Source organism: Chroicocephalus ridibundus, chromosome 2 (assembly GCF_963924245.1).
Source record: "Chroicocephalus ridibundus chromosome 2, bChrRid1.1, whole genome shotgun sequence".
Lineage (NCBI taxonomy): Eukaryota > Metazoa > Chordata > Aves > Charadriiformes > Laridae > Chroicocephalus > Chroicocephalus ridibundus.
In genome coordinates, this window is record NC_086285.1 from 99398379 (window position 1) to 99426201 (window position 27823).

Here is a 27823-nt window from a genome sequence, read left to right on the forward strand (position 1 = left end):
GGCAGAGAACGTTCCATAGTTTTATTTTTACCGTTTCATGTACCATGGCACAATAAAATAAGTAAATAAAAAAAATCCAGCCCCACATTCCACAGTGTCAAGTACTCCACTCCAAACCACGAGTGACTGCTAAAAAGTGAAGGAAGCGTTCCTCCAGGCTGACAGCAGCATTACCTTCAGGACGACGTCGTCACCGAGGAGGCCATCACTATGAGCAGCCCATTACACACCGTCCCATGGCTCCGGGCTCCGTGGATCCCTCAACATCGTGCTTGATTCGCCTCCCACAGCAGCTTACAGGGAGGTGAGGGAGAAAGGCGGGGGGGCGGGGGGGGATGGGACAGGGAGGGGGGCGGCGCATGATTCGACTTCCATTTTCATAAAAGAGAAAACTTTGCGGTAAGAGGTTTTGCCTGGGTGGGAAACCCCAGGTGCGTAAATGCAGCCAGATTAACACGGTGACCGGAGGAAGACGATGGGGTAAGTGCAACCAAGGCCAAAGGGAGTCACTTCTCTTTGACACCATCAGGGCAGACGGCTGGGGGTGGCGGGGGGGAATGATTCAGTAGCAAAACAGGTATCACAGTACACCTGTGATGCTACAGAATCAGTGAGAGAACATACCTTAAGCTTGACTGAGCTCTATGTTTGCCTTTACAAATTTTGAAGAATATTTAAAATCACCTCTTCCTTCCCCATCCTCCCACAGTTGCAGTCTGCTGCACTTTCAAAAGCACAGAAGTTTGCTTTTACTGAAATTTAAGGCTATTATGAAAAAATGAAGCGTAGGGCTCCTCTTTCCATACTAAGTATAAAAGTCAATCCACTCTAGAAGGTCTTAGATAACTCTAAATACAACCATCTGTTTTCCAAAACAAATTAAATCATTTTTATATTTGGAAGACAAGAATTTTCTTCCTGCAAAAGTTTGTCTTTGTACAGATACTTTTGTCCCAGAAACCAAACGCTCTGACACCAGGAGTCACCACCGCAAGGTAACTTCAGCTCAGGACACCTACCCTTTGCTGAATCTGGATGTGCTGGAGGGAGAGGTTCATCACCACTCTCGTTGCCTCCAAGTACCAGATTATCAAAAGATCTACTACGGAACATCTTGAAGTTACTCCAGGCTGAGGATGCACTCACAACAAGCAGCAGTTTCTGGTAAGGAGTCCTGGGAAGACAATGTCTGCCCATAGCCTTAGTGTTCTCACGCAAGAAAGAAAAATAGGAAGGAGCAGCAGAAAGGGACACAGTCTTAGCCATGACCACAGCTCCCAGCTCATTTCATGGCCAAGAGGACACTTTGCTTATTATATGTGCACCTGTGAAAGTTCAATGTGTTAAGAGGACTTACATTTGAGAGGGTGAGAATCCTCTCCAACACAGGAAAGTGGACACTTCTGCATCCCCTGAATTAGGCAACAGCACTGCTGGTGGTTTAAGAGTCAGCTGAATCTGGTCCTACTCTAAGTAGGGCTTCACAAAAATGGCTACAACCAACTCTTCTTCCTCCTCACCTTAAAGTGCTGGGAACACACAGCATGACCTGACTTAGCAGACTAGGAAAAAACATCCACAGTCCTGCCAAACATACCATTCTCCTAACATGACAGACAAGCTTCCTAGGAGTTTAGTCCTTAAAATCCTTGACAGATGCTGGCGAGAGAGTTGCATATGGAAAAAATACAACCTTGAAGAAACTGGTTAACAGTACAAAATATGGCAACTGCAATCTTGGTATGGTCAAAAGGCATTTTTAGAATAAAAGTGACCCTTTCTAATGCAGGGCTATAACTTCATTTGTCCAATGGCATTTTTCACTAAAGAAATGCTCCTCCAATTGCAAACATCAAAGGTAAGACTTTAATAATACTACTTTAGATATTAGATAAGTTCATAATTTATTAGAAATTAACATTATTTTTTTTTAAACATATTTCTATTTTTGTCTTGAAAGGACAGCTAATCTTAAAACAGCCACATACGGATAAAGACTCTCTACCTAAGGGCCATTTTTAAATGTCCTCAGTCTGACTCATTTGAGACAAAAGCTTTTCTTCTCCCTCCGAAACCGGCTCCTTACCAGTCACTACCTCACCAGCCACTGCGTCTATGACTGATCTACCGACCAGAAGCATCGGTGAAAAAGCAACTCCCACTATAGGTACATTAGCTACGGGCTCTGACCAACAACTGCAAAGTTGGCTGCACCTCCTGACAGTTACTATCTCCCACAAAAGCTTATTTTTCACCTAGCAGAGAAGGCAAAGCACGGCACATATCTGACTGCAAGAATCAGTCATAATCCTCAGTCACATAACTAAAGTAAAGTTGTGTCACTTTGTAACATGTTATAAAAACCGATTACCTTAGCAGACTAGAAATAATCACTGCAATTTTCCATTAAATATAGCATCATGAATTCTGTGAAATCAAGAAAAAAAAGTATAAAAACCCCTTTGAAAATAGCTCCTTAGTCATACCTTGCTTGAACTGAACCCTCGGTATATGAGCAGCATGAGTAATCTCATTTCATTTCCCACCATAACTCAAGGCGGAACACAAACAATAAAAATAAGAATAATCTATAAAAACCACAGTACATCAGAAATCTCTGTAAAAAACATAAGTCTGTATCAAGGAGCTCAGTAACAACTTAAAGCACCACTCAAAATTAAGTACCATACATGTTACAGTACATGCCATCTATTATGACAATTTAAGGCTAAAATAGGTACGACTCCCTTATATTTAAGCTTTCTTATATTTATAAATGCATACAAACATTACATAGATACAAATGCGTAGGGTTTTTTTTATTGCTCTGAACTGTCTACTACAACGTTTGACTTTCACAGATGTCGTCTCAGTTTGCCTTTTTCAATCAAGCTGAAGTCCTACAATTGCAACTTATGGCACTTACAGGATTATAGACCTTCTCTGATTTGAGCTGTAAATAAATTCAAAGACATATCAGACAAAACTGCCCATCACTGCAAACTTCGTAATTTAGTTAACTAAACAGTCGTCCATAAGATACATAGCAATTCACCACAAAGATTGTTTCTGTAATTCTTCAGGAAGGATTTTCTTTTCAAAATAATAGGTCTAACCAAGCGGCAAACAAGACAACCAGTGAGAAATGATTGACTAATACCAGTCTAACAGACTGGGCTTAAAAAAAAAAAAAAAAAAAAAAGCTGAATACGTGCTCCAAAACAAAGAGCAAACTTTTCTTCTTGCTCATAGAGCAATTATGTTTCCTAATTACGTAGGGCAATGCCTCATTCTGCCAGGGCCAAATTCTTTGACTGTAGCTTGTCCATTTCTTGACCAATATTTCCTTCAACCGTATCACACTGGGCAAGAAAAACCTGAGAATAAGAAACAAACAAATGTTACTGGGGATGAAATTACAGCAACTGTAGATCCTTCTTAAGAACAGAAACTGCAGTTTCCATCATGAGTTTGAAGAAGCCAACTCAACAACTGCCTTGTAAGTTCAGTTTTAATAATAGGTTATTCGCAATTTTGTTTACCCGGAATCCAACAGAAGCATGGCATTTGATAAGGCAACGTGGCTGCCCATCCTCACCAGTCCTGCCGCTCAAGTTCTTTGAGTTGATCCAAAGTTCATAACCAACAACAAGGATCATAAAGGTTCAGGTAAGTTAGTGCTTCAGTTTGGAACATGACTTTTAAACTCCTCTCTAGAACACATAATTCTGTAGCCAAAGGTGGGAGCAACAAACCTACTCAGTGAAATCTAAAATAAGCTTTCATTAAACCAAGGCCTCTTCTATTTCTCAGGACTACACAGCAACATGAACCCCATGTTTATCAGTAGGTAGCTGGTGTGCCTCAAAAGACAGAAGGCTCCTTTCCAAAAAGGGCAGTCCACAGTGCCTTAAGCTTTCTTAGAGCCTGCCCGCAAGTTCTTACAAGTATAGCAACACAGCAATTAAGAGCCAGCAGCCACCCGTCACGTGGTGCTGTACACAGCGCACTTTAAGCCCATAAACTCTTTCAGGCCAATTCCAATGTATGCGAGTACATTGTAGCTTCTGAGAGGACTCTCCCACTATCTATAAACGTCTTGCACATAGTTTTGCTATGTCTGCACTAGACTTTAACAGTCAAACCAGATATTTAATGTTATTTACATTAAAACGACATTAAGAAACTTCCTTCCCTCTAGAGCAGCAGACTGTTGTGTCAGGTGAATGCTTCTTAACCATCACACTGTTTTGAATCATCTGTCTTCAACCAATCCCTTGAGCTGGCATCAACTCACTTCTGTAAGGATTTGAGGGATGAAAAAGTCATGGTGTAAAAATTGCAGCTGCTGGCTGCAAGTATTTTATACCTGTCTCACCATTCTGGAAGACACGCGATTGCCAGCAACGGAAGTCAGTTAATAGCTCCCCCTTGCTTTCATGAATGCTTAAGAGCATAACTTGCCATCGTTTTCTGGCTCTGGAAAAACAAGTTGTTGTTGACTGCTCTGGTCTGAAACCCCTTAGATTCTTCTGCAGTCCTCAAAGGGTTTATAAACTACAGTTGCAGAAAACCATGCCTACAAAAGCACAACAATAATTCTGATCTCTGCTTAACAGAGTCTGTTTTATGCTTCAACAGCAGTTCTTGTACAAAACGCCACTTATTTCTGCAATAACTTCACCCAAGAGTGGAGCTCCAGTAGCTTGCCATGAGGGTGATAGCTATACCTCCGTTACAAATTTTTGCTATTTTGGTTAAGTGCATGGAGTCAAAAGCATGTTCAGAGCCCCAAATAAAACAGCCACACCAGCAATCATCTTCATTTCAATTTGCATTATCTGAACTTAACTCTGTAACAAAGGGCTTTGTCCCTAAAGTTATAACATTTCTACTATCGGGTACTTCTTGATAAGGCTTCCTTTAAAACAGATGTCTATTTTAAAAAGTTTGGGAAACGTTTATAGAAAGTATTTAATAAGGTTATACTAAAAGACAAAACATTTAAACTCCATATATGAATGCAAGGTATTTTCACAAATAATTTCCAGGAATCTAACCTGTGACTGAAGCACAATACATATAGCATAACACAAATAAAAGCAGTAATATGAGTAGCACTACCCCTCATTTATGGAAGTTTGGCTTTTGGGGGAGGAGGGTGGAAGGATGAATTCCAGTATTTAGTAACAAACCTTCATCTCAAGGTCTCTAAGAAAACGACGCCTAGGAATTTTTAAGCATTGTAAAATGGCAAAGCAATTAAAAACCCCATGCCCAGCAAAGCTGTTCTTCTGTATAGATTATACTTTAGAGATTCCGCCATAGAAAGCTGGTACACTGCAATAGAAGCTAAACTTTCCAAAGAACACTTCTAGCATGGTCCAGCAGGAGTTAGAGTTGACTGCATCTTTGTGCCCAGACCTCATTCGTTACACCAGCCCACCAAGACATGGGAAAGGAGGAATCATCCCTTTTTCCTTATAACTTATCAGAATTACTTTACATCATCAGGCTGCCATAAGGCCAGCCACTAATGTAAATTACAAACATTATCTGGAAACAGCATGAACTATGAAAACCTGTATTTTCATATAATGTTTTATAAAGCTATTAAATACCCTTTAAAGGGAGGTCCTAAGAAATACCAACGTAAGAACAAACACTGAAAAAATCTAAGCACTAAACAGCTCTGATTTTCACAAACTCTTGGTATACAAGTGCCCAGCATTAATGGAAAAACAAAAAATAAAAATACTCACCTGAACCCTTTTCACCAACCCCTTCTTTTTCAGTTTGCAATCACTGAAATTCTCCGGCAGATTCTGCAGTAAAATAAACACACAAGTTGATGCAGCTTAATGTTGGAATTAACGTATTCAACTTATAACAAAAACTGAATGTATCAAAGAATGCTCTTAAAAGGCACCCTGAAAACGCCATGCCTGCTCAGTAAGGATGATTACGCAAGGAAGAATTTAAAAGAATAAGTCATAAGTTCAGTAAGTCTAGGACACAGCACCCTAATTACAAAGAACTGAGCTAGCAAATAACTGCATATACTGCTTTTGTCTACTGTGGTGTATGTTAACTGTTCTGCTGAGTTTCCACTTCATATTTTTCAGAGACTGTAAGATGAATTAATTTCTTATGAACACATTAACTCAATCACTTGCCATCATTACAACATATCATCAGTAATGCAGGCATTGCCAGTCTAAGCTGTACATCTTATCTTCTCCATAATCTACTCGTGGAAGGGAACAGATGCAAAGTGTTACACACTGACAGCTTTTAATTTAATTCAAACTGCGTCATTTTCCGTACTCCTACTACCCAATATATTCATGTGTATCACCACAGCAAATGTTATATGCTTTGTCCTTTTGAAGTAGTGTGAAATCGGGGTGTTGGTGGGGAATGGTGCTCAGGTTTATGATGTTTTTTTGAAACAGGTAAAACAGATAATTATCATCGTATAGTTTATGTGAAAATTCTTAGAAACATGACGCCCTCACTGTTGAAAACGCAAAAAAATCTTGAAGTTTCTCATTAGCATACTTTTTATTTCCCACCCTAACTCCATATCAAGACTAGACTTTTCCGGATACTACTATGTTTCGTTTCAGCTAAAATGCAAGCCCCACTGGAAGGTTTAGATACATAATCTTTGATAACAATAACAAAAAAAAAAAGTTGCTTTCTCCTAGTGTCCAGCCAAACATACATGGTCTTAAATATTGGAGTTAAAAATACACAAGACTCCACACTAAAAAACAGTCCATCACGGGAAGTGAAACTACAGGCATCTGGGATTCCAGGAAGAATCCAGGAAATTCCAGAAAGTTCAGGGGTCACACTGCTCCAGTACTTGTGCAGTAATTAGCACACTGTAAGTGATATTAGATAAAGAAATAATAATTACTAGGCTTAGCATGCGTTCCCAGCACTGTGGGTGAGGAGAAAATGGGCATGCAATGGAGCAAGCTGGACACATTCTTACATTTTACCTTTACGTAAACTTCTGGATAAAATACCTTTCACTCTTTCTATGCCCAGCTGGAAGAAGAAATGCATAATGCTGCTTCTTGTCTCCTAGGAAAGCATGAAAGTTGGATGTGGGAGTAACTACTACTACCCTAAACACTTCCCAGTGCCAGGTCTTTTTCATTTATTTTGTTAGTTTGCTTTTGGAAGATGAGTAGGAGAAAGGATCTTCTATTCCTGTAGTTCCAGCTTCCATTTCTGTTACTCTAGTTATCAGTTTTCCCAAATAGCAGCACTGTTAAGCTGTATAAAACTCCTATCAACTTTTAACACTTCCCTTCAAGATCAGAAAAGGTATCTCTCTTGCAGAGAGCTTTTCTGTCAGACCGCGCCTCCTAAAACAGAACCAGAAACTGGACATATTTCTTTCCGGTGGAAAAATGACCATCAGTATCAGAGGCACAAGAGTATGTGGATTAAGGGAGATACCCTTCCAAATGCAAACTGGTGCAGTGTTATCTTACAAACATGGAGAGAAGTATCTAAAAACTAAAAGTTATGTTGTTTTTGTTTGTTCGTTTTGGTTTTTTTTTAAATTTACGTTAATCTGCTTAATACGAAAAACACTCTCCAGTTTATCCTAAGATACATTCCATCACCTATCTATCCTTTCCAACTCCTCTTACTTTGTGAGAAAAAGGAGGAGAAGTAGCTCCGAAAGTAAGTTACCAGGTTAACTCCAGGAATCTGTCATATACAATGTAAATCCTCCTAAAAGAGCCTGTCCTACACTGGTCACTTTCTTCATTTATGTAATGTCACCTTACAACCTCGGATTTACAGCACAGGATAGGTTCAAAAGCTGTAATAAAAAATGTAATAAAGATGTAATAAACATCTTCAACAGCAGTCTGCCTAAAATGAAAACTCTCTTTACAAGTGGCACGCGTCCATTTTCCAAAGCACAGATTTTTTTTTTTTCAGTTGTTCATTTTGGAAGCTATTTTGCTCTTTACAAAGTGTATTTTCTGGTACTGTGTACTGCAATAAGACCTTGCTCGCTGTAGCATGCTAAACCCATGTCTCCTCCCAATAAGAGAAGACACTGTGAAAAGACTGTATTACATGCTTTCCTTTCAGAAACTGAATGCTCCAAAGACATTACAAAGCAATTGAGAAAATAGTTTAAAGCTGTGGGTGAATTCTCTTCAAAGACCAGTTCCAGTTCACAAATAAAAAAGGTGGCCTTTGGAGTATTTATAGTTGTCACATGTACAAAAAAGTTTAAAAATATATAATAAAGTCATATGAAGTATTCTAAGGGATCTTAGACATAGGACCCTGCAACCACACAAGAAAACATTCCTTATTTTCCCTTGGTTTTCAACAACACAATTCACTGTCTAAAATTAACAAAATATGTCAAGAAACCTTTAACATAAAGAGAGTATTTGATGCGTACTAGTTTGACTTCATATACGTAATAGCCTGAGAGAACAAAGATGGGTTAGGTCTAATTATTAATGTCTGAGTCTTACCAGAAAATGAAGATGTTAATCTCACTGACACACAAATTCTTTTATGCCTTGAAGTTTTCCATGACTTGGAATTTCTTAATAATCAAGTTAAAAATGAAATTATGCACTAGCTCCGTTACACTGCCCGTCTCCCTTTGCTGAGTACTTATTTCAGGCTGTACTTTCTGGACGAGATTCTGGCCTATGCAAGTATTCCTACCAATCTGAAACAGCAAATAGACCTAAGTTAACTTTCAACAGCAGACAGGGAACTCCAGCTGAGTTTACCACACAAAGTCTGTTTCTAAAATAGATATTGGTAACTGGAGGAAACTTCAAAATCTGAGTGTAGAGAAGACATTCAGACTACATCTATTTTTGACAACATTTTTCAAAACTGCTCTTTTTAATTACATCTGTGCGTGCAAATGCCTATGTGTGCCTGCACACTGTCATAGCTTTTTTTTTTTTTTTTTTAAAAAAAATCACACCTTGTAATCCCCCTGGCAGAGACATGGAATTGGAAGGCCTAAATGTACTAACTTACCAAGCTGCTTAAAAGGTGTTTCGCAATCAAATTAGTAAAGTTTACAAATCTTAACATCAAATTAAATCTCACAGTCTCTCTGTTTTACCTTAGTCAGCTTACGTCTCCTCTCCAGGAATACGTTGTCCAACTATTCAGGGTTTAACAGGTGAAGCTGGCAATAAACCTTAAGTCACAATAACATTTTAATATTTAATTAAAATCAAATTTAATTAAAGAATGAGTAGCTTAAGCCTAAGCAGTGCTTATGCAAAACTCTTGCCAAATCTACATTTTGGTGCTAGCATTGCTTGCAGAGCAGTAATTTGGATTAGTCTTTGGCTTTCCACTGCAAAGCATATTCTTACTTTTATAGCAGGTCTTCTCTTTGCATTGCACTGTCTCTGCGATAAAACCCTGCCCAAGTCTTACAGGCCTTGGTCTGTATGGTCTTAAACTTTCAACAGTGATGCAGTGCTGGCTTCACCCCAGCAGCTTCTGTAGAACTCCTGAGCACAGGCTCTTTATCCTCCCCCATCCACCCTGAAACAGAGCCCAAGTCCCCCTGATACCACCCCGCACCCACAAATCCAGAGTTGCTTAACCACATCTCTTCAAGAGCTCTCACCCTGCCGATACACTGACAAGGTGCGCTGCAGAGACACACGCGTTACGTCCTCGAAGACTCATCTTTTGTGTGCACAACACTCATGCTTTATACGAGAAATCCTTAAAACCAATCACCGTTTACAAAGTAATAAATTAATGCATGTGCATTTTCTTGCCTCTTGTTCCTCTCTGTTCTTGAGTGTTCTTTTAACTACGAACCCAGCGTCCCTCTCTCCTGAGCACTGCTTCTTACCAAATACGGACTCTCTTACCATTTCTTTCCCCTCTCCCAGCTCATCTCCTAGTAAAACCACCTCCCTTTGCCACAGAACATCACCTACAGCTCTGCTCAAGTCGCATTGGTTTTAGAAGCGCTTCCAATTTTTTTTTTTCCAATTTTTAAGCTTAGTGTTGCCACTACATCTTTGTTCTCCTCTTTGGTTACTTCTTATATCCCAAACCACAGACCCCGGCAGGTGACATCTGATGCCTGAATCCACTCTATAGCAGTGTAGTCAGTGAATAAACAAAACAAATGCTAGTCAAATTTATTATTAATGACTATTTTATCAGAACCAAAGGGACAGCATTCTTAAAACAGTCAATCTCCTACCTTAGCAATCACTAGCAATAATAGCTAGAAACATTTTTGGTTTGTTATCAAATTGCTTAAAAAATAAAAATCACTCTGCTACACAGGGCACCAGTGCTAATCAGCTGCAAACAAGGATTTTGCATTGACACCCCATCCACCTAGCAAGAAGCTTTTCTGTTACTTTTTTTAAAAAAATCCAAACCAACATAGAATATTTTAGTATCTAGTTTTATTGACTACCAGATCTGCACTTTTTTTAACTTATTGTTAAATAAATTGGTAAATTGGATAAGCAAATTGTGTTGACACTGAATCTTTTTCATCTAGGGAGACATCTGAGCACCTTCTTTAAAAGCAGTTATTAAGTGGCAGCACTTGTCAACGAGTTTTCTGAATGCAGAAGTGGTAACTAAGCGCTCTACCCTCACTGATGGATCATAGTCTCTTCAGGCTCCTTATGCTTTAGAAAAATTTTCCCCCAAAGCTTTGATTTTATGTTTGTGATTCATGCTCGTAGATTGAAGATTTATTGTACGAAATGTTTATCAAAGTTTATTTATCCAGATAAATTCAAAGGTTTAGTAGTAAGTTCTCATTTTAAGTGGCAAAACTTTCCAGAAGCCCGGGAAATGTTTGTTATAGGCACAATTAAGTTTTTTTTCAGTATATTTATTTCTTTTAATCCTTGACATGTTTGTTTGGTATTGATTTACCAGATGACAAGCATAGCAGGGACAAGGAGACAGTGAAAAAAAGCTTCATCAGAACAGTACAGAAATTTAAGTAAGTTTTACAGAGGAATTATAACCTAAAAAAATCCTCAAGAAAGGCGGATGGACCACCAGAACATAATTAGGAGTCAGTAACGTTATCAATGTCCTCAATACTCGCACATGCAATTTGACAGATGATTTTTGTCATGAATTTATGTAAACAAAATCAGTGACTGATATTTCAGAAGAGAAAGCTTTTTTTTTCCAGTTGTTAGAACAATCTGTTCTCTGCAATATTGTCTTTCCAGATTACAAATCTGCCATTTAATAAGAAATCATCATAAGAAAAAAAAAAGCAACCTCTCAGAATGCACTATTGGTGACAGGCTTCATGTAAATTAGAGCAGGCTCTCAAGAAGTACATAGTGTCATGCCTGTGGATTTATATTTTCCTACTGATCTCAGAAAAGCTTCCCTTTTTTTTCTTGAAAAAGCCTTTCAGTTATTTAAAAAAACTGTGCCAGCTGATTAAGTCAAGGATTTTCTGTACTCGTTGAGATTTTTCTCTACTCACTGAGATTTGTAATAGTGTACTTTGACTTTTACTCCTGAACTAAATCTTTTAACTGCTGAAATAAATGGCATTTCTGGTGATGCACACACAAATCTTCAACTGTTGTATACAAACTTGATTTGTATTGCTCCTGAAGAAAACTTCAAAGATCTTTGGCTTACAGGAACGTCTGACTGTGCCACAGCATTCAAAATTCCTAAGATTCTCATAAGACCCCCTCCACCCTTCCCACTGTGGAAGCAGCAGCTATTTAAACACATATAATATTTAAAAGTTTAAGTTACAGCTACTCTACCTAAAAGTGTCCCTTCAAGACTTTCCTTTCACACCTCTGGCAGTGACAATGCTGTATTTTTTCTCTCCCACCCCAATACTCTATGACTACCAACCTACTTCTCCACTTCCAAAATCACTTCTTTTACATTCGTAGCTGTTGAACACACACAGAGTCTATTAAAAAGGAGTGTAAGTTCCAAACTCAGCTCCTCTAATTAATGAGCTTGTCTGCTAACAGCAAGAGGGTGACATCCCTAGAACAGACAGAAAACAATATGCAGGCTTCCTCACCCTTAGGTCTCTATAACCATACAAATCTCATTTTGTATAGAATCATAGAATTGTTTAGGTTGGAAAAGACCTTTAATATCATCAAGTCCATTAACCTAGCACTGCCAAGTCCACCACTAGACCATGTCCTTAAGCACCACATCTGCAGATCTTTTAAATACCTCCAGGGATGGTGACTCAACCACTTCCCTGGGCAGCCTGTTCCAGTGCTTGACAACTCTTCCACTGACGAAATCTTTTCTAATATCCATCCTAAACCTCCCCTGGCACAACTTGAGGCTGTTTCCTCTTGTCCTATTGCTTGTGACCTGCAAGAAGAGACCAACGTCCACCTCTCTACAACCTCCTTTTAGTTAGTTGTAGAGAACCTCCTTTTCAGCAGACTAAACAACCTGTTCCCTCAGCCGCTCCTCATAAGACTTGTGCTCGAGACCCTTCATCAGCTTCGTTGCCCTTCTCTGGACACACTCCAGCACCTCAATGTCCTTCAGGTAGTGAGGGGCCCAAAACTGAACACGGTATTGGAGGTGCGGCCTCACCAGTGCCAAGTACAGGGGGACAATCACTTCTCTGGCCACACTATTTCTCCTATGAGCCAGGATGCTACTGTCCTTCTTGGCCACCTGGGCACACCCCCCGGTCCTTTTCTGCCAGGCAGCTTTCCAGCCACTCTTCCCCAAGCCTGTAGAATTGCATGAGGTTGTTGTGACCCAAGTGCATGACCCAGCACTTGGCTTTGTTGAACCTCATACCACTGGCCTTGGTCCATTGATCCAGCCTGTCCAGATCCCTCTGTAGAGCCCTCCTACCCTCAAGCTGATCAACACTTCTGCCCAGCTTGGTGTCATCTGCAAACTTACTGAGGGTGCACTCAAAACCCTCGTCCAGGTCACTGATAAAGATATTAAACAGAACCAGGCCCAATACTGAGCCCTGGGGAACGCCACTTGTGATTGGCCACCAGCTGGATTTAACTCCATTCACCATAACTCTTTGGGCCTGGCCATCCAAGCACCCAGTGAAGCATATACTTGTCCAAGCCATGGGCAGCCAGTTTCTCTAGGAAAACGCTGTGGGAAATGGTGTCAAAAGCTTTACTAAAGTCCAGGAACTCACATCCACAGCCTTTCCCTCATTCACTAAGTAGGTCACTTTGTCACAGAAGGAGATCAGGTTAGTCGAGCAGGACCTGCCTTTCATAAACCCATGCTGACTGGGCCTGATCACCTCATTATCCTGTATGTGCCATGTGATGGCACTCAAGATGACCAGCTCCATAACCTTCCCTGGCACTGAGGTCAGACTGACAGGCCTTTAGTTCCCAGGATCCTCCTTCCCGCCCCTCTTTTAGATGGGCATCACATTTGTTAAGCTTCAGTCAACTGGGACCTCCCCCGTTAGCCAGGACTGCTGATACATGATGGAAAGTGGCTTGGTGAGCACCTCCGCCAGCTCCCTCAGCACCCCTGGGTGGATCCCATCTGTCACCATAGACTTGTGAGCATCTAAGTGGTGCAGCAAGTCACTAACCATTTCTCCTTGGACACTGGGGGCTTCATTCTTCTCCCCGTCCCTGCCTTCCAGCTCAGGGGACTGGGTAGACAGAGAACAACTGGTCTTACTACTAAAGGCTGAGGCAAAGAAGGCATTAAGTACCTCAGCCTTTTCCTCATGCTTTGTCACCATGTTTCCCCCCACATCCAACAGAGGATGGAGATTCTCCTTAGCCCTCCTTTTGTTGCTAATGCATTTATAGAAACATTTTTTATTGTTCTTTACAGCAGTAGCCAGATTAAATTCTACTTGGGCTTTAGCCCTTCTAATTTTGTCCCTGCATAACCTTAAGACATCCTTGTAGTCATCCAGAGTTGCCTGTCCCTTCTTCCAAAGGTCATAAACTCTCTTTTCCTCTGCTGAGTTCCAGCCAAAGCTCTCTGCTCAGCCAGGCCAGTCTTCTTCCCGACTGGCTCATCTTTTGGCACATAGGGATGCCTTAAAGATCTCCTTCTTGAAGAGTGCCCAGCCTTCCTGAACTCCTTTGCCCTTCAGGACTGCCTCCCAAGGGACTCTGTCAACCAGACTCCTAAACAGGCCAAAGTCTGCCCCCTAGAAGTCCAATGTAGTAGTTCTGCTGATCCCTCTCCTTACTTCTCCAGGAATTGAAAACTATCATTTCATGATTGCTATGCCCAAAATGGCTTCCAACCGTCACATCACCTGCAAGTTCTTCTCTGTTCACAAACAACAGGTCCAGCAGGACCTTCCCTAGTTGGCTCAAGCCAGATGTATCAAGCAGTATCAAGCTAGATGGTTTTTATTGGTCCAAACAATGTATGACAGCCAAGACAGTTTAAAGAGCTTTCAAAACAATTTTCTGCCAAAGAAACAAACTGAAACACTTAGAGCGTGAGCTTGCTCTGTGTTTCACTTCTAGAATGCATTCTTCTCTCTTAGCTTAGAAAACAGCTCACTCAGACACTTTTTGTTTCCTTTATCTTTTTTTTAACATGCCGTTGATTGAATCAATAGCACTCAAGAGATTTGTCAGAACTTGCTTTTTACTTGCTAACAAAAAGAATACTAAATACTGTATAAAACAATTCTGAGACACAGACAAAATACTTTCTGGAAGCTTTATGCTTTTCTCCTTTGCATTTCTATTTACCACTTTTCACTTCAGTGGAGCCCATTTATCGTTCATATACATACCTCATTACCGTTCTGTGCTGCTACCTCTGTATGTTGCACAACTACAGTATGGCTAAGTAATACCTCAGGAAGTTGGTGGCCTGTTTGCATGACCTGGTGTAATACCAGTACACTGAACAGCTACATCTTATGTAAGGATTCCATCCAACTACAAGTATCTCATCTGAAGACTTCACAGACGTTCAATTTTCGTGACAAAAGCCACACTTGCCTTTGTACATTAAAATACGTAAATATGGACGTTGGCATGTGTAACGTAACTTCAATCACTGGTAATAAAAATTCTCACTTAATTCTTGCTTAAAAAAAAAAAAAGAGGCTCATCAATATCATAGGCTCTTATACAACAAAGTAACAAACAACTATTACAAACATTAAGAGATACTAATTATAATTTGTTTTAGCTCTGGCTGCTCCACTTCCACAAGAGACAAAACTGAGGTAGAGGGACTCCATTATTTCCTAAATCTAAACATGAATTCACCAGGCTGTAAGTCTTCTAAAATCTTGCACTAAACCTGAAAGTCCCTTGTCCAGGACTATTTAGAATATTTTGGATAAGAAGATAGATAATAGCCTGCTTTCTGTTTAAGCCATGCAAACAATACCAGAATCAAAAGTAAACTTGGGAAATTCAGTTTGGATTAATTAGGAAGCAGTGAAAGGGTTTTTCTAGGCTGCTTGCTGGCTTCCAGAACTGTACACCAGCACACAAGTACTGATTTTTTTTCTAAATAGGACTTAGTATCAGAAATTGAAGAGATCAGAAATAAGCTTTAATCCCACCCAGTTGAAACAGTTGTCACCTTATTGCTATTTTCATGATAACACATAGTAAATCTGCCACTTCAAAGAGGGTATCAGTTATACAAAGTCTGTATGACTAACAGCATTCAAGGACTGTCAGCAAAATATGTTCCTCTATATGAGGCAGAAAAGGAAAGAGAAATTTTAAAGACTTTAAAATACTTAACATAATACAATTTTAAAAAGCACTTAAGAACTGTGGGCCATAACAAACAGAAAGGCTAGTTTACCATTAAAGGTGCACAGTATGAAAGGATGACATAAGCTAATGAGCTCCCCACCATTCCTAGGAAAGCATCCATATTGTATAGCATTTGATGATGGCCAATTCAAATATTAGTCTTTGATTTAGTCTGCTGCTGAACTTTTTCTAAGTGTCCACCAATTAAACTACATTTGGTTTACCAATTATAAGCGTCTGCATGGAATCTTTCTGAAACAATCCCATAAAGGAGTAGACCTAAAGACATCACTACCACAGAAAAGCAGCATTTTTCCTTCAGAGCAGGATATTATGATCATGATATACAACATAATTATAGAATGAAGTTCACAGAGAATGACCAGCAGAGAAACAGAATAAGAAAATACCCTAGTTACCACAATCTTCCTTTATCTCTGCACAAGTCCCTTATTCTCACCTACCTCTCCGCTACTACATGATACAGGAAGATATATATTATACTCTGGAAATACGCTGTAAGGTTATGATTCATTAATGACTGTGAAGCACTTGAATATACCCCAGTATATTCCAAAGAAAGAATCCAGTCCTCAATATGCAGGCATCTCAAATAAAAGAACTGTCAGTCCACATACGACTGACCAGAAAATTCTTCAGTCTTCAGGACCTCCTTGTTCCTATGAGATACAGAATACAAAGTGTATCTGTTGTGTTTTTTTCCAGACCTTTACTGTGACCATGAAGTTTAACATTAAAGTTTGCCACGACAAACTAAAAGGGTAAAACTTGAGTAAAGGATACCCATTTCATGTAGTCTTAACAGGCTGCTGCCCCAAATGAAGCTCTTCTGTAGAATGGGGATGCATACACAGGCATTAATGTCACCATTTAGAAATAGATGCTGCCAAGTAGTCTTTTGGAGACATACAGGGGCAAGAGCTGGATATTAAAGAAAAAATGAGCAAACCAATTAACTAATTTTCAAAGCCAAAATATTTTTTTTAGTAGTTTAAAATATCAAATAAATTACAAGAAAGATATATTCTGAACAGTAAGCTTCTGTTGGGGTTTGACCCTCTTCTGCAGTTATTTACTCACAATGGCATCAATCTGTTCCAGGATCTTCATGAACTGCTCCGCAGTTCCTTTTATCCTCTTGTCCAGCTGTTTTAGTGCTTCTGCTTGGAGATCTTTTGCTAAAAATCCCTGAGGAGAAAAAGAGGGAAGGAAAGGCAAAAATTATCCCATACCTTACAGAATACTCAGCTTAGAAAATCTGTCAGTCCACCACAGCAGAAAACATCTTTTACTATTTCTGTAGTTTCAAGTATGATAGGGACTCCAAACTCAACCTGTATTCTGTCAGTGCTTGAAATGCTAAATGTTAAGATCTGCTAGGTTTACTTAAAAGATTAAACAAGTAACAGACATTCTTCTTTGGACTTTGAGAGAACTCTTTTTGTTTTTCCAGATCTAAAGAATATAATTTATCCAATATGCAACAATATTTACCTTTTTCCAAACAACGCCATGTCTCCATTTTGCAAACTCATAAATAGCATTTGAAATTCTCTAAGAATTCTACAGGCCCCTTGGACAGCTAAGAGGGCCAGCCTATTACTGACTACTCAAAACCTTTAAATGGTATTTTTTTAAATACATATACCTACAAAACTGTTTTGCAAAGATATGAAATGATACAAAACTGGCATACCTTCTGGATACTTGTGAACTCTTTATTAACTTCCTCTAACTTATTAGCTATTTGCTCCACTGACTTCTCCAAATCTTTTAACTTCTTTAATTCAGCCTCTTCTTCTGGACTATTCTGTGTATTCAAAAGTACAACATTCACAACTATGGAACAAATAGAGACACTATGCAGCTAAAAAGCAGCAACGGTGGCAATACAGACATAAAAGCTTCTGCTGATTTAAAATACATGCTACACTGTGGTTATTCTTTCCATATTTTAATACCTGTTTAATAAGCTTCTACCAAAGCTTAATTAAAAATACAGTCAAAGCAGAGATGAATTTGAAAGGAAAAAGGAAAGGTGCAAACTTTTTTTTTGTTAGCTTAGCATCTTTAAAGTACAGGTAGCATCTATTACAAATACAGTCAAAGTGTATACAAACACATTAAATGAGATGAATTTGAAAGGAAAAAGGAAAAGTGCAAACTTTTTTTTTTTTGTTAGCTTAGCATCTTTAAAGTACAGGTAGCATTTATATCATGTGATACAACCCTTTCCTTTACTTGGCAAAGCCAGCCACAAGTCATTTCACTAGAAATAACCCGGCAGACTCAGTACGGCCTTTTTTTTTAACCAGAAAATAAGATGAGCAGATAAGGTCATCAGTGCACAGAAGGCTCATGAGCACTGACAAGCAACAGATTAGGTAGAAGTTTGTCAATAATGTAAGGCAGAAGTCAGTCAATAATGTAATTTCAGAAATGTACAAACTGCAGAGTTATTTGTGGTACAGCATGAGATTGAACTCAACCTTGAGGGTAGGTATACAAGATTAGGTTTATGCTGTAACCTGTTTCTGTGTTCAGCAGCTGAACCACTGACAGAAATTATGACAATTTAAGAAAAAAAGGTTCAAAGGCAACACTTACCCTTTTCCCAATCAACATGACTTTGCAACCATTTTTAACACCAAGTGCTGACAATGGTTGTTCCAATTCTTTCAGAGACTTCCCTAAATGGAAAATGAGAGAGGAAAAAACCAGTGAAAATACAGCTAGGGGCACAGGAATGTCTTTTTGAAGACATTCAAAACATGGACACCTGAAAGTGATGAAGATAAAGGTATCATCTATAAGAAACACTGCCAGATTTACAAGTACCTTTGTATATCAGTTTCTGAAAAGGAACTGGAACTCCAGTGACTTGTTCAATAAGTACAGCCATGTCTTGTAGTGTAGGTTCACCATCTTCCTGTTGAGAAGCAACCTGAATACTGTGTTTTTCATTACCTAACAAAAAACAGAGTAACTTACTGTTACCTAGAAAAGGAATCCGTTTCTAATATTTATTTCCATTAATGCAGAAAGTTCTCAAACCACTGATTCTCATGTACAATAATAATTTTCAATCAAAGGATTCTATTGCATTTCTTTCCTCTTGCAGTGGCTTATCTCAGCTGAAAGTTTTGTTTTACACTCTAATAACCTGAAGGTTCGATCAGGCGTAACACTCCTGCTAAATATTATTCCCCACCTCTTTTTAAGAGCGCAGATGGTGTCCAGACATCCCACAAGCTAAAACATGAAAACCCACACCTTCCTGATGTATTCCATTTCCTACTTGTTGGAACTTTTAATAGCATGAGTCTTGGGGAATCCGAGACAATTTATCACTTCCTTTGCTCCCTACTCCTCATTCATGAGAAGCAAGCGATGTATGTTTAACCTGTCTCCCCTCCGCCAGCACCTGAGAGAATTCTCATAGTCCAAAAATTATTTCTTCCCATAATACTGATGATATGCAGCCTTAACCACCTTGAGAAGTCTCAGTCTATACGTCACCTCCCACTTGTGGAGCACCCTACTCAGACTCCCTAAAATTACTTGCATGCAAACAGCAGGAAGTTCTTAAAAAAAAGGAGTACGTCTGTTAATCTCTGCTTTGCAATAGACCCTTTCAATAACCCTCTGCTCCCACACACTTAAGGCCTGTCAATCTGAAAGCACCTGCAGGAATCAGCCACCACTGGCTGCAAGGGAAATCAAGACAAGCATTTTTTACTTCGCAGGAAGAGAGAACTCCTTAACAAATACCAGAAAGAAAACTATTCTCATGACCCTAATTTGAAGCACACGTATCTCTTACAAAGAAGAGTGCTCGAAACATCGATTTTAAAATGTTCCAGCCTCACAGTCACATGACAACTGACACTGTGGCCTCAAAAACTTCCAAGCTCCAACAGTATTTCTTAATTTCAAAATGGTTTAAGCTCAAAATCACGTTATACCAACTCCCCCCAAGCATTTTCCATAAACAGACCTTCTTCTCAATTTGTTTTTGGAAAAATAAAAAACAAACACAAAAATTTAGGTCCTAACCTCAGTATATTTCTAAAAGTTGTTTTGATGTATACAACTGCTTTGTGTAAGGGCTGTGCCTGTCAGCAGTTGAGAGAAAACAATCAATCAAACAACAAATGGGGAAGAGAACAGCTAAAGCTTGCCTAGCAATGGAAACAGCTTTAATTACAAATTATGAGTACCAGTTTGGGCAAACTGTAACAAAAGCATTACCGTAAATCCACAGCAGAGTGAAATCACCATGAAAAACACCTCATAGGTTAGAACTGCTATTATAGCTTATCAGTTTGTTTCAGTGAATGACAATACTAATGTAAAGTAAGCACTACTGCAAAATTCCAAACTCTGTTTTTTAAAGAAAGCCTAAATACATTTAAAAAAGAGGTCAATTCAATATCTTGCAGACCATCAAGTGACACATGTAGGTCTACTACCACTCTCTTTCTTAACCCTTATTTCCATGTTTCCACACTTCCGTCATGTAAGCAAAACTTTATTAAAAACATTTGTGCTAAGTAGTAAACCAGTACCCGACAGCAACAGGTATAAATCAGACAGCTGAAGACCAAGATGAAGGATGCCTTCTAATTGCTATTTATGAATGACAAAGTAATTACTAGATAAGAAAACAACTGGAAAGATAAAAACATTTTCAGATAAGATGACTGTTAGCAAACAGCAAGATGCTGGAGTTATAAATATGTTAATATCGTTAAGTTATTGTCATCTTTGCAAATGAAAGCCCCTCAGGTCAAACAGAACTCTCTGAGAACACCAATAAGCACACGAATCATGAAGATTAAACCAGATTATTCCACCAAGCTAGTCAACAAAGACTCTTAGGTAAAACTGCCAGGTGATAAACAAAACATTTTCACAAAATAATGTGAGTTTGAAAACATGAATGAGCAAGCAGAAATAAAGTCTAAAGGGGGAAAGAACGTCACCAGCATAGCGCAAAAGGAACAAGAGCAGAATTTATTATTCAGTAATTAAAAAACAATCTATAAAACCCAAAGTTTTGTTAACAAAAATCAGCTGATGAATACCTTGCTGATTTAAAACCTTATTATCCTCCTCATTCCTCCTACTGCCTCACCTAGATTCACTTCATCAAAGTTTAACCATGGTATTTCCCATCTTATTTTTAAGAACTGTGGAGTCTGGGCTATTCTTACCTCTTTGCAGTAACTTTTTATATTAAGTTGCAGACTTAACCACATCATTCTTTCCACCTTCCTCTTATTTCCCTTCCCAAGGGAAAAAAGCTCAATCATGCTGGCTGGCCTTTGAGTAATGCATTTCATCAGGCCAGCACCCAGCTGCCATACTGACGAAACGACGACTTTCTGTTGCAATCTTGCGAACGCTCAAGCTTATTGAACAAACCAGATGAGATGCCATCAGGTAGCACCTGCTTTTAACATACAATGCTGACTTCAGCAATGTATTTTATCTAAATGAAGATTACTACCCAAAAAGTGACCTCTGCTCAGTGCTCTCTGGCAAGGACAGCCTTGTCACCTGCTCCCACCATCATCCTGCAGATTTACCCCAGCGCGGCAAGTCTGATCATCCTGTTGATATGGAAAAGGCTTTTTTTTTTCCCCCCCTTCTCTTGGATCAGATTAAGGGAAACAGTGGGGGGTCGCAGCTAGTAGAGAAGTAAAAGCTTAGGGCAGGAAGCGTCCCCGATGCCAGGCTAAGCGGAGGGCGAGCCGTGCCACCCTCGCCGAAGCCAAGGCAGGCCCGGCCGCTGTCCCAGCAAGGCCAGGGACGCTGCCGCCATCCAGCCGACAGCCGCAGCCCCGCCATTTTCCGCCTCCTCAAGGCTTTGCGGAGCCTCTGCCGCTCGGGCGGCGAAGGCAGCCACGCACACACCGCCCCCCGCACCGCCCCGAGCGCCCTTCCCGCTCACCCCCGCTGCCAGGGGCAGACGCGGGCCCGCCCCGCAGGGCCCGGCTACCGTTAACGGCCGAGGGGAGCGGGGGCGGCCGGGAAGAGCGGCCCCGGGGCCCGACCCGCACGGTGAGGGCCAGCGGGGGAGATGCCGCGGGCCGCGCTCGGCTCGGCTGGAGGCGGGACCCCCCACACACACACCCTCGGGCGGCTCTTACTGTAAGTGACGGTGACGGTAACGGGGACTCCGGGCGCCGCCATCTCAGCCCGCCACAGCGAAACCCTCCTGCGGGCGCCTGGCGGGGCGCGCCGGTAGCGCGTCACTTCCGCCCCGCTGGGCGGGAAGCGGAGGGGGAAGCAGAGGTGCGACGTCAGCAGAGGGAGGGGCCCCCACAGGTCAGCGCGGCGGGGTTGTAATGGGAGAACGGAAACAAGCGCGTGGGGCGCCGGCGGGGAGGGGGAAGTGGGGCACATTAATGACGCCAGAGAAACGGGTGAGCTCATCTACGTGATTTTATGTCTCCACAGAATACATACAGTTGACGACGACCCTATTTATGACAGCGTTCAGAAAGGTTACAAGCACAAGAGCATCAAAGTCTCTGGACCGCGGTCGTTTAAAAATGGCGCTGGATCCTTTTTACGAAAGAAGCCCCGCAGCCAGGAGGCGTTTTACCGAGAGCAAGCGGCGACCAGCGGTCTGGGTTTCAAGAAAGAGAAACGTCATACAAAGTCAAAATAAACCTCAGCTACCAACAGCCCCACTACTCTTCACGCATCGCTTCGTCCATGACAACGGGAAACGGAAGCTACAGGACGGGCTGCTTCCGCCGAAGGGAGTTGTGCTGAATTTTCCATTAATAGTAGTAGTAGTCAGTAGTAGAACAGCTTTCCTCGAAAGAACACCACCAGCCATTCGTATTGCGTTCTAGGATGTAGTGATATTAAAGTTACACTGGAAGGACAAGGTCTCCAGGATTTAAAAAAAAAAGAAAAAAAATTTCTTAATTTGATTTTTATAGTTCATTATATCCATTGTGCTTTTGAAACATTTATGTTGCAGGGATCTTTGGCAATCCAAATTCATCCACCAATACACCATCCTGTAAGAAAGAAAAAGCAGCATCAGATTAACAGCTCTCCACCAGCCAGAAAATTTCACAAAAGTTTCCTTAAAATTTCCGTAAAGTGATGTATCTGTAAATTGCCACTGTGTGACAGCTGGGATCAAAATTAGAGCATCAGTGTTCTTCCTCACTATGAAGGCCCAGAAGAAAACATACAGAAGACTTTCTTATGTTTTTAATAATAACTATTCTAGGAGCTTAAATGTTAGACAGGAGTTAAAAAAAGTCATTTTAGCTCTTTAAAATATAATAAAGAGCATTCAGTATTCAGAGAGCACTCTCTCATATGTAGCATCCAAAATACATAAAACATTAACCACAGTGTTTTGTTCAAAATATTAAGGATTCCAAATATCAAGCAACCAACACAAGTGTGATTAATACAAAACAAACCAAAAAAATACGTATTTTGCTTTTAAAGAGGAAAGGACTCACTTTGTTTTTCGTGTCAGTAGGAGTGACCTCTGGGATTGCTGGAGCAGATGCAGCTTCATCTAAGTAGGAGTTGTCCTCATCGGCTAAAAGCTCATCACCTAACGCATCCAGTTCTGAAATTGAATTATGTTGGCTGAAAAATTATGGAAGGAATTCCTTTGGCAAAAGAAAAGTTGCTCTTAACAGAGAAAGAGGATTCATACTGAATGCTTACATTCATACTCGTTTAGTATTACTTAGTCTTTAGTCGGGAATACACACACCCATTAGAGAGAACCCTTTTTTCCTTCATTGTAGCATTCCATTAGTGTCTTTCTCTTGTTTGTCTCGTACTCTTGTTACTGCCCTCAAAGGAAATGCAGCTTTTATGTTTAAAAAAAGTGATTAAAACTTTTTTTTTTAAAAAAACCCCACACTTAAAGTATTTGACTAATTAGATTAAAAATCACTGTATGACCGTATGATGATTTTTACGTTCACCTGCTTCCAAGTCATCTTCATCAATCTCTGGTGTTCCATAGCTACGACTCAGCGCTTCCTGGACTTCATTGGCTTCTTCCATCATATCCTCTAACTGATCTTGTATGTCCTGGGGCAAGAAACAATTTCAATTGGTCCATATTTAATAGTTTTAGTTAAATTTATCAGAGATTAATCAAATTCAGTTTAATAAATTCCAACATACAAGGCATTCACATTTTTTAACGCATAAACCATTTTTTGAAGCAGCATTAATACAAGTGAAGACACGCGCATTCAGTACTATAGTGTGGCCCTAACTACTATTAAAATTATAATAGATGTATGAGGTAGAAGAAGAGGAACCTTGAAACAACAGCTCTGCAGAACTTTCTTGCTTTTTTGTTTTAACTAGTCTTCAGGGTAAACCAAAAGCCTCTAATAAATTACCCACAGTTCAGCATTATCTTGAAAAGAGGGGAGTATGAACTCCAGAGAAATTAAATCTACTGTCTGGAGGATAAGCACTAGCCTGAGTTGTGCTACAGCAAAATTTCAAAGGTACTTTAACAGACCTATTGGCACTGTACTTTGGTATAGGTAAGGAGATAATACTTGCCTGAAGATTTACAATGCAGGCCATATATAAAAACAGTATAGGCAAGAGAACTTAAAGAAATTCAGCACTGGCATTTAATAAGAGTTTAAGTGCAGCATACTTTAAATTATATTTAAAGATCTTATGTATTTAAACTGCAATCTCTGAAGACAGGGCCAGGCCTTGCAGACTTCTTGAAATTAATTTTCTTGTTTGGACTTTTTGTTTTAATATGGCACTACCGTGAGCTTGGGGAGCAAAGGACTAATCTGCACGTAAGACCAGCAACAATGAGGGGGGGAGGGGAAGGAGGAGGAGGAGAAAAAAGCCATAGCGGGAAGTATTCACCAACATTTATGCTGAAGTGCTGAGGAAAGGAAGGGAGAGATTAAAGATTAGCCCAGCAAGGAAACAACAATCAGTGCGGTAAGGCCAACAACTGATTGCGTAGTACCACAGAAATCAGGAAGCACTTATGATGGTGGTCCCATAAAAAAGGGAGACAAACTCATGTGCACTAAACCGGTCAGCTTACCTTTAAGTTACACAGTCCACTTGTCACTATTTCAGTACGTTATTTCTGTTCTTTAGTAATTTAAACTATAGAAGCTCACCTCAATTTGATCAATTTTGACTTGCTTGTAAGCTTTCTTCATTTCTTTCACTCCCAGTTTCATTGCATCAACCTAGAATAAAGTAAAACATGCTTGTATCTGATGTAGCATACACAAATTAAACAAGTGTGAGATTATTATACTCGTACCGTTGTCTTTGTATCCTTCAGTGCCTGAATAGTGTAATTAGCTTGTTCCATATTAAAAGACTGCTGTGACAGATTATCCCGCTGTTGTTCATACCTGTTAAAAACAATGCAAATATTGGCTTTAAAACACCACTCTCTATTGCCACAAAAAGTCTTAATTTTTTAAAAAATGGAAAAAAACAGCAGCAGTAGTCTGAAGATAGAGAGTTGTTTGTTTTTTTTTTTTTTTAAATTATTATAAAGAATCACATCAGAATAAGTACCGTAATAAAAATCTGGCCATTATGCATTTCTATGTATCTAAAGTTGACAAAGCTACTCCATAACTAACGTTCTGTTTTAACTGATGGCGATACCATGTTCGTAAAGGCTTACACGGTAGGTAAGGATATAGCAAAGGTTTTTATGCATGCCATTGCTTACTAATGCTGTAAGCAGAATGGAAGAGATGCAGGTTATCCAAACCACAGTGGCTCTGCACTGGAGCTTTGCAGGGCAGGGAGCGGGGAGAGAAGGAGGCAGGGTAGAAAAAGGAAACTGGTACAGTTAACCAAAAAGAAAAGGGAGACTTAAAAAAAAATAAAAAAAAAAAATCACAAAATCTTCCTCCTAAAAGCTAAATTTGTATCCAATCAAGAATGTAAAATAGATCAGGTTGAACATAAAAATGAAAGCATAAACATGAACAATAATTCCTTCTTCAAACATCCAAGGCAGTAGGTCTGTGAGACAAGGATGATCCAAATACAAAACAGCTTCTGGACAAGGAATGAATATATTACCGTTTAACAAGATGGGAGAGGGATGACTGAGGGATATGATGACAGCCTATTATGAGGGGCCCAGTGACTGTAAATAGGGAAACAACTATCAAATAAGTTTAGCAGGCAGCAGAGTAAAAAATAAACAAATAAACAAGGAAAAAAAAGACCAAAACAAAGCAGTTCTCACAACATCTAACTAAACTATAGCACTACTTACCATATGATATTTTGCATTACAAGTGTTCACAAATACTTAACAAGTAATTAATCAAGTCTGTATAAGTGCAGTTCCTCTGAGGGATATGAAATGCAAGACAACACAAGCTTTGGCTCAGATAGCACCTAAGAGATGTGCAGTTCGGGGACTGTAAGACATTCCAGTGAAGCACCCTTGAACACGTGCCACTTTCTGACATTCTTTCCTTTGCATTTGTTGCTGGACACTTTTCAAGACAGCACACTAGGCCAGTCTGGACCACAGGATCACCTATCATATCCATTCTGGGTTTTTGCATAGACACAAAATTACCTGCACTACATTTGTTCAAGTCTTAAAAGGTGTCCACAAAGAACAGGTAAATTTCCAGTAAGCCAGAACGAGATCATGAACTACACAATTTATAGTAGTCAATTAATGATATAAAACGAGGCACATACTCTCTCAGAAAGTTCAGGAGCCAAGCATAGCTTTAGTAACAAGCAGATTTAGGTCAGCTTGTCCCAGTCCAAATTTATACACTCACATACAAATAAAGCACAAATATGCTGATGCACAGTTTGTAAGGAGATGCTTCTGAAAGGCTGACTAGCTTGTTCAGCATTTTTCTTTTACGAACGCTCAGAAGCAAGAGTACTAGAAAGAGAAATGAAAGCGTGACACCCCCCTTAGAGAAAACAGGATTTCATTAATCCCAAACTGATAAAAAGATTTACACGCACTTACATTCGCTTCTGCTTCAACACTCTCAATGCCTTCTGCTTTACTGTATTCTGAAAGACACAATATTATTACATTAGAAAAGGTATTTGACTTTACTCTGGATTATACTGCTTAAATCTCATGTATCACATTCAAGTTTTCCAAAAGATTCCTCAGTTACTAATGCAAAGAGTTTAACAATAGTCACATTCAGTGTTTGTCCTGCACTAATGGTTCACCTAATAGGTTTGTATGTAAAGCTTCTAAAAGTAAATACTTTCAAAGTTTCTGGCTTTTGAATATTTTTTTTTGATAAGCAGAATACAAAGTCAGACTTAGTCTATCAGAACCATCTTTCATGAACACGTTTTAATGGCCAGCATCAAATAAGACTGACAACAGTATTTTAACTATACTGTTTGTACTAAATATGCCTATTAAATAAAAATTAGAGATGTTTATTATTAGATACTTTTTTATATTATATGTTCAACCCCTTTCAAAAATGGGTTTTCCTACTCCCTTTTCTGCATAGTGGAGACTTTTTTATTTTGGTGGGTGAAACAAACAGCCTCTCTACCAGACTTAATTCATGTAACAGAAGAAGGGAAAAAAGTAAGTTACTTCTGACTGGGGAACTACATTACACTTTGGAAGAAATAAAACCCAATAAAAACACAGTTCAAAGAGACATGTCTAAGAGATGCTTCAGAATTAAAATAATCCTCCAGGATCAGTAAGGCAAGACGCAATTCTAAGAACCTGATGAACCGGCTACATCACTTCACCAGCTACCACACGACAAGAAGCGTGAGTCACATCCTCTCATGCTTAAATCCCACAGCCGATTCTTACCTTTGCAGGCCCCTCTCTCATCTTCTTCATTTGATCCTTATACTTCACTAGCTCTGCATCGAGCCTAGCAATTTTCTTGTCAATTGACTCAGCTCTGCTATCCACCTTTTATACACAATAGAGAAAACAAACAGAAAAACATTAAATTTTATTCAGGTAT

At 39.6% G+C, this 27823-nt stretch overlaps 2 protein-coding genes across 6 annotated transcripts in view; both read right to left on the bottom strand.

The window, feature by feature from the left end:
• On the bottom strand, positions 1–22247 carry BAG1 (BAG cochaperone 1). Of its 5 annotated transcripts, none has more exons than XR_010069979.1 (8): positions 21962–22247; positions 18645–18773; positions 18414–18496; positions 17503–17616; positions 16887–16994; positions 9140–9217; positions 5763–5825; positions 3301–3377 (listed from the first exon to the last, which is right to left on the bottom strand). XR_010069979.1 is itself a non-coding variant. In XM_063326295.1 (7 exons), exons 1-7 carry the CDS (start codon positions 22245–22247, stop codon positions 3288–3290), a joined length of 873 nt encoding a protein of 290 aa, XP_063182365.1. In that variant the 3' UTR covers positions 1–3287. The 5 variants fall into 5 exon arrangements, 2 of the variants coding, with proteins under 2 accessions (XP_063182365.1, XP_063182366.1); XR_010069978.1 differs by lacking the exon at positions 3301–3377 and adding an exon at positions 16590–16727 and having other exon boundaries at positions 5779–5825; positions 9140–9205; XR_010069977.1 differs by lacking the exons at positions 3301–3377; positions 5763–5825 and adding exons at positions 5832–8728; positions 16590–16727 and having other exon boundaries at positions 9140–9205.
• Positions 22239–27823, bottom strand: part of CHMP5 (charged multivesicular body protein 5) — a 9645-nt gene continuing 4060 nt past the window's right edge. Inside the window, exons 2-8 of the mRNA XM_063326298.1 lie at positions 27664–27768; positions 26833–26879; positions 25126–25219; positions 24977–25048; positions 23786–23894; positions 23306–23418; positions 22239–22846 (exon numbers count right to left, since the gene is read on the bottom strand). Of these exons, the coding sequence (XP_063182368.1) occupies positions 22796–22846; positions 23306–23418; positions 23786–23894; positions 24977–25048; positions 25126–25219; positions 26833–26879; positions 27664–27768 (591 nt within the window). The 3' untranslated portion in view covers positions 22239–22795. The remainder of the gene's footprint in view (positions 22847–23305; positions 23419–23785; positions 23895–24976; positions 25049–25125; positions 25220–26832; positions 26880–27663; positions 27769–27823) is intronic.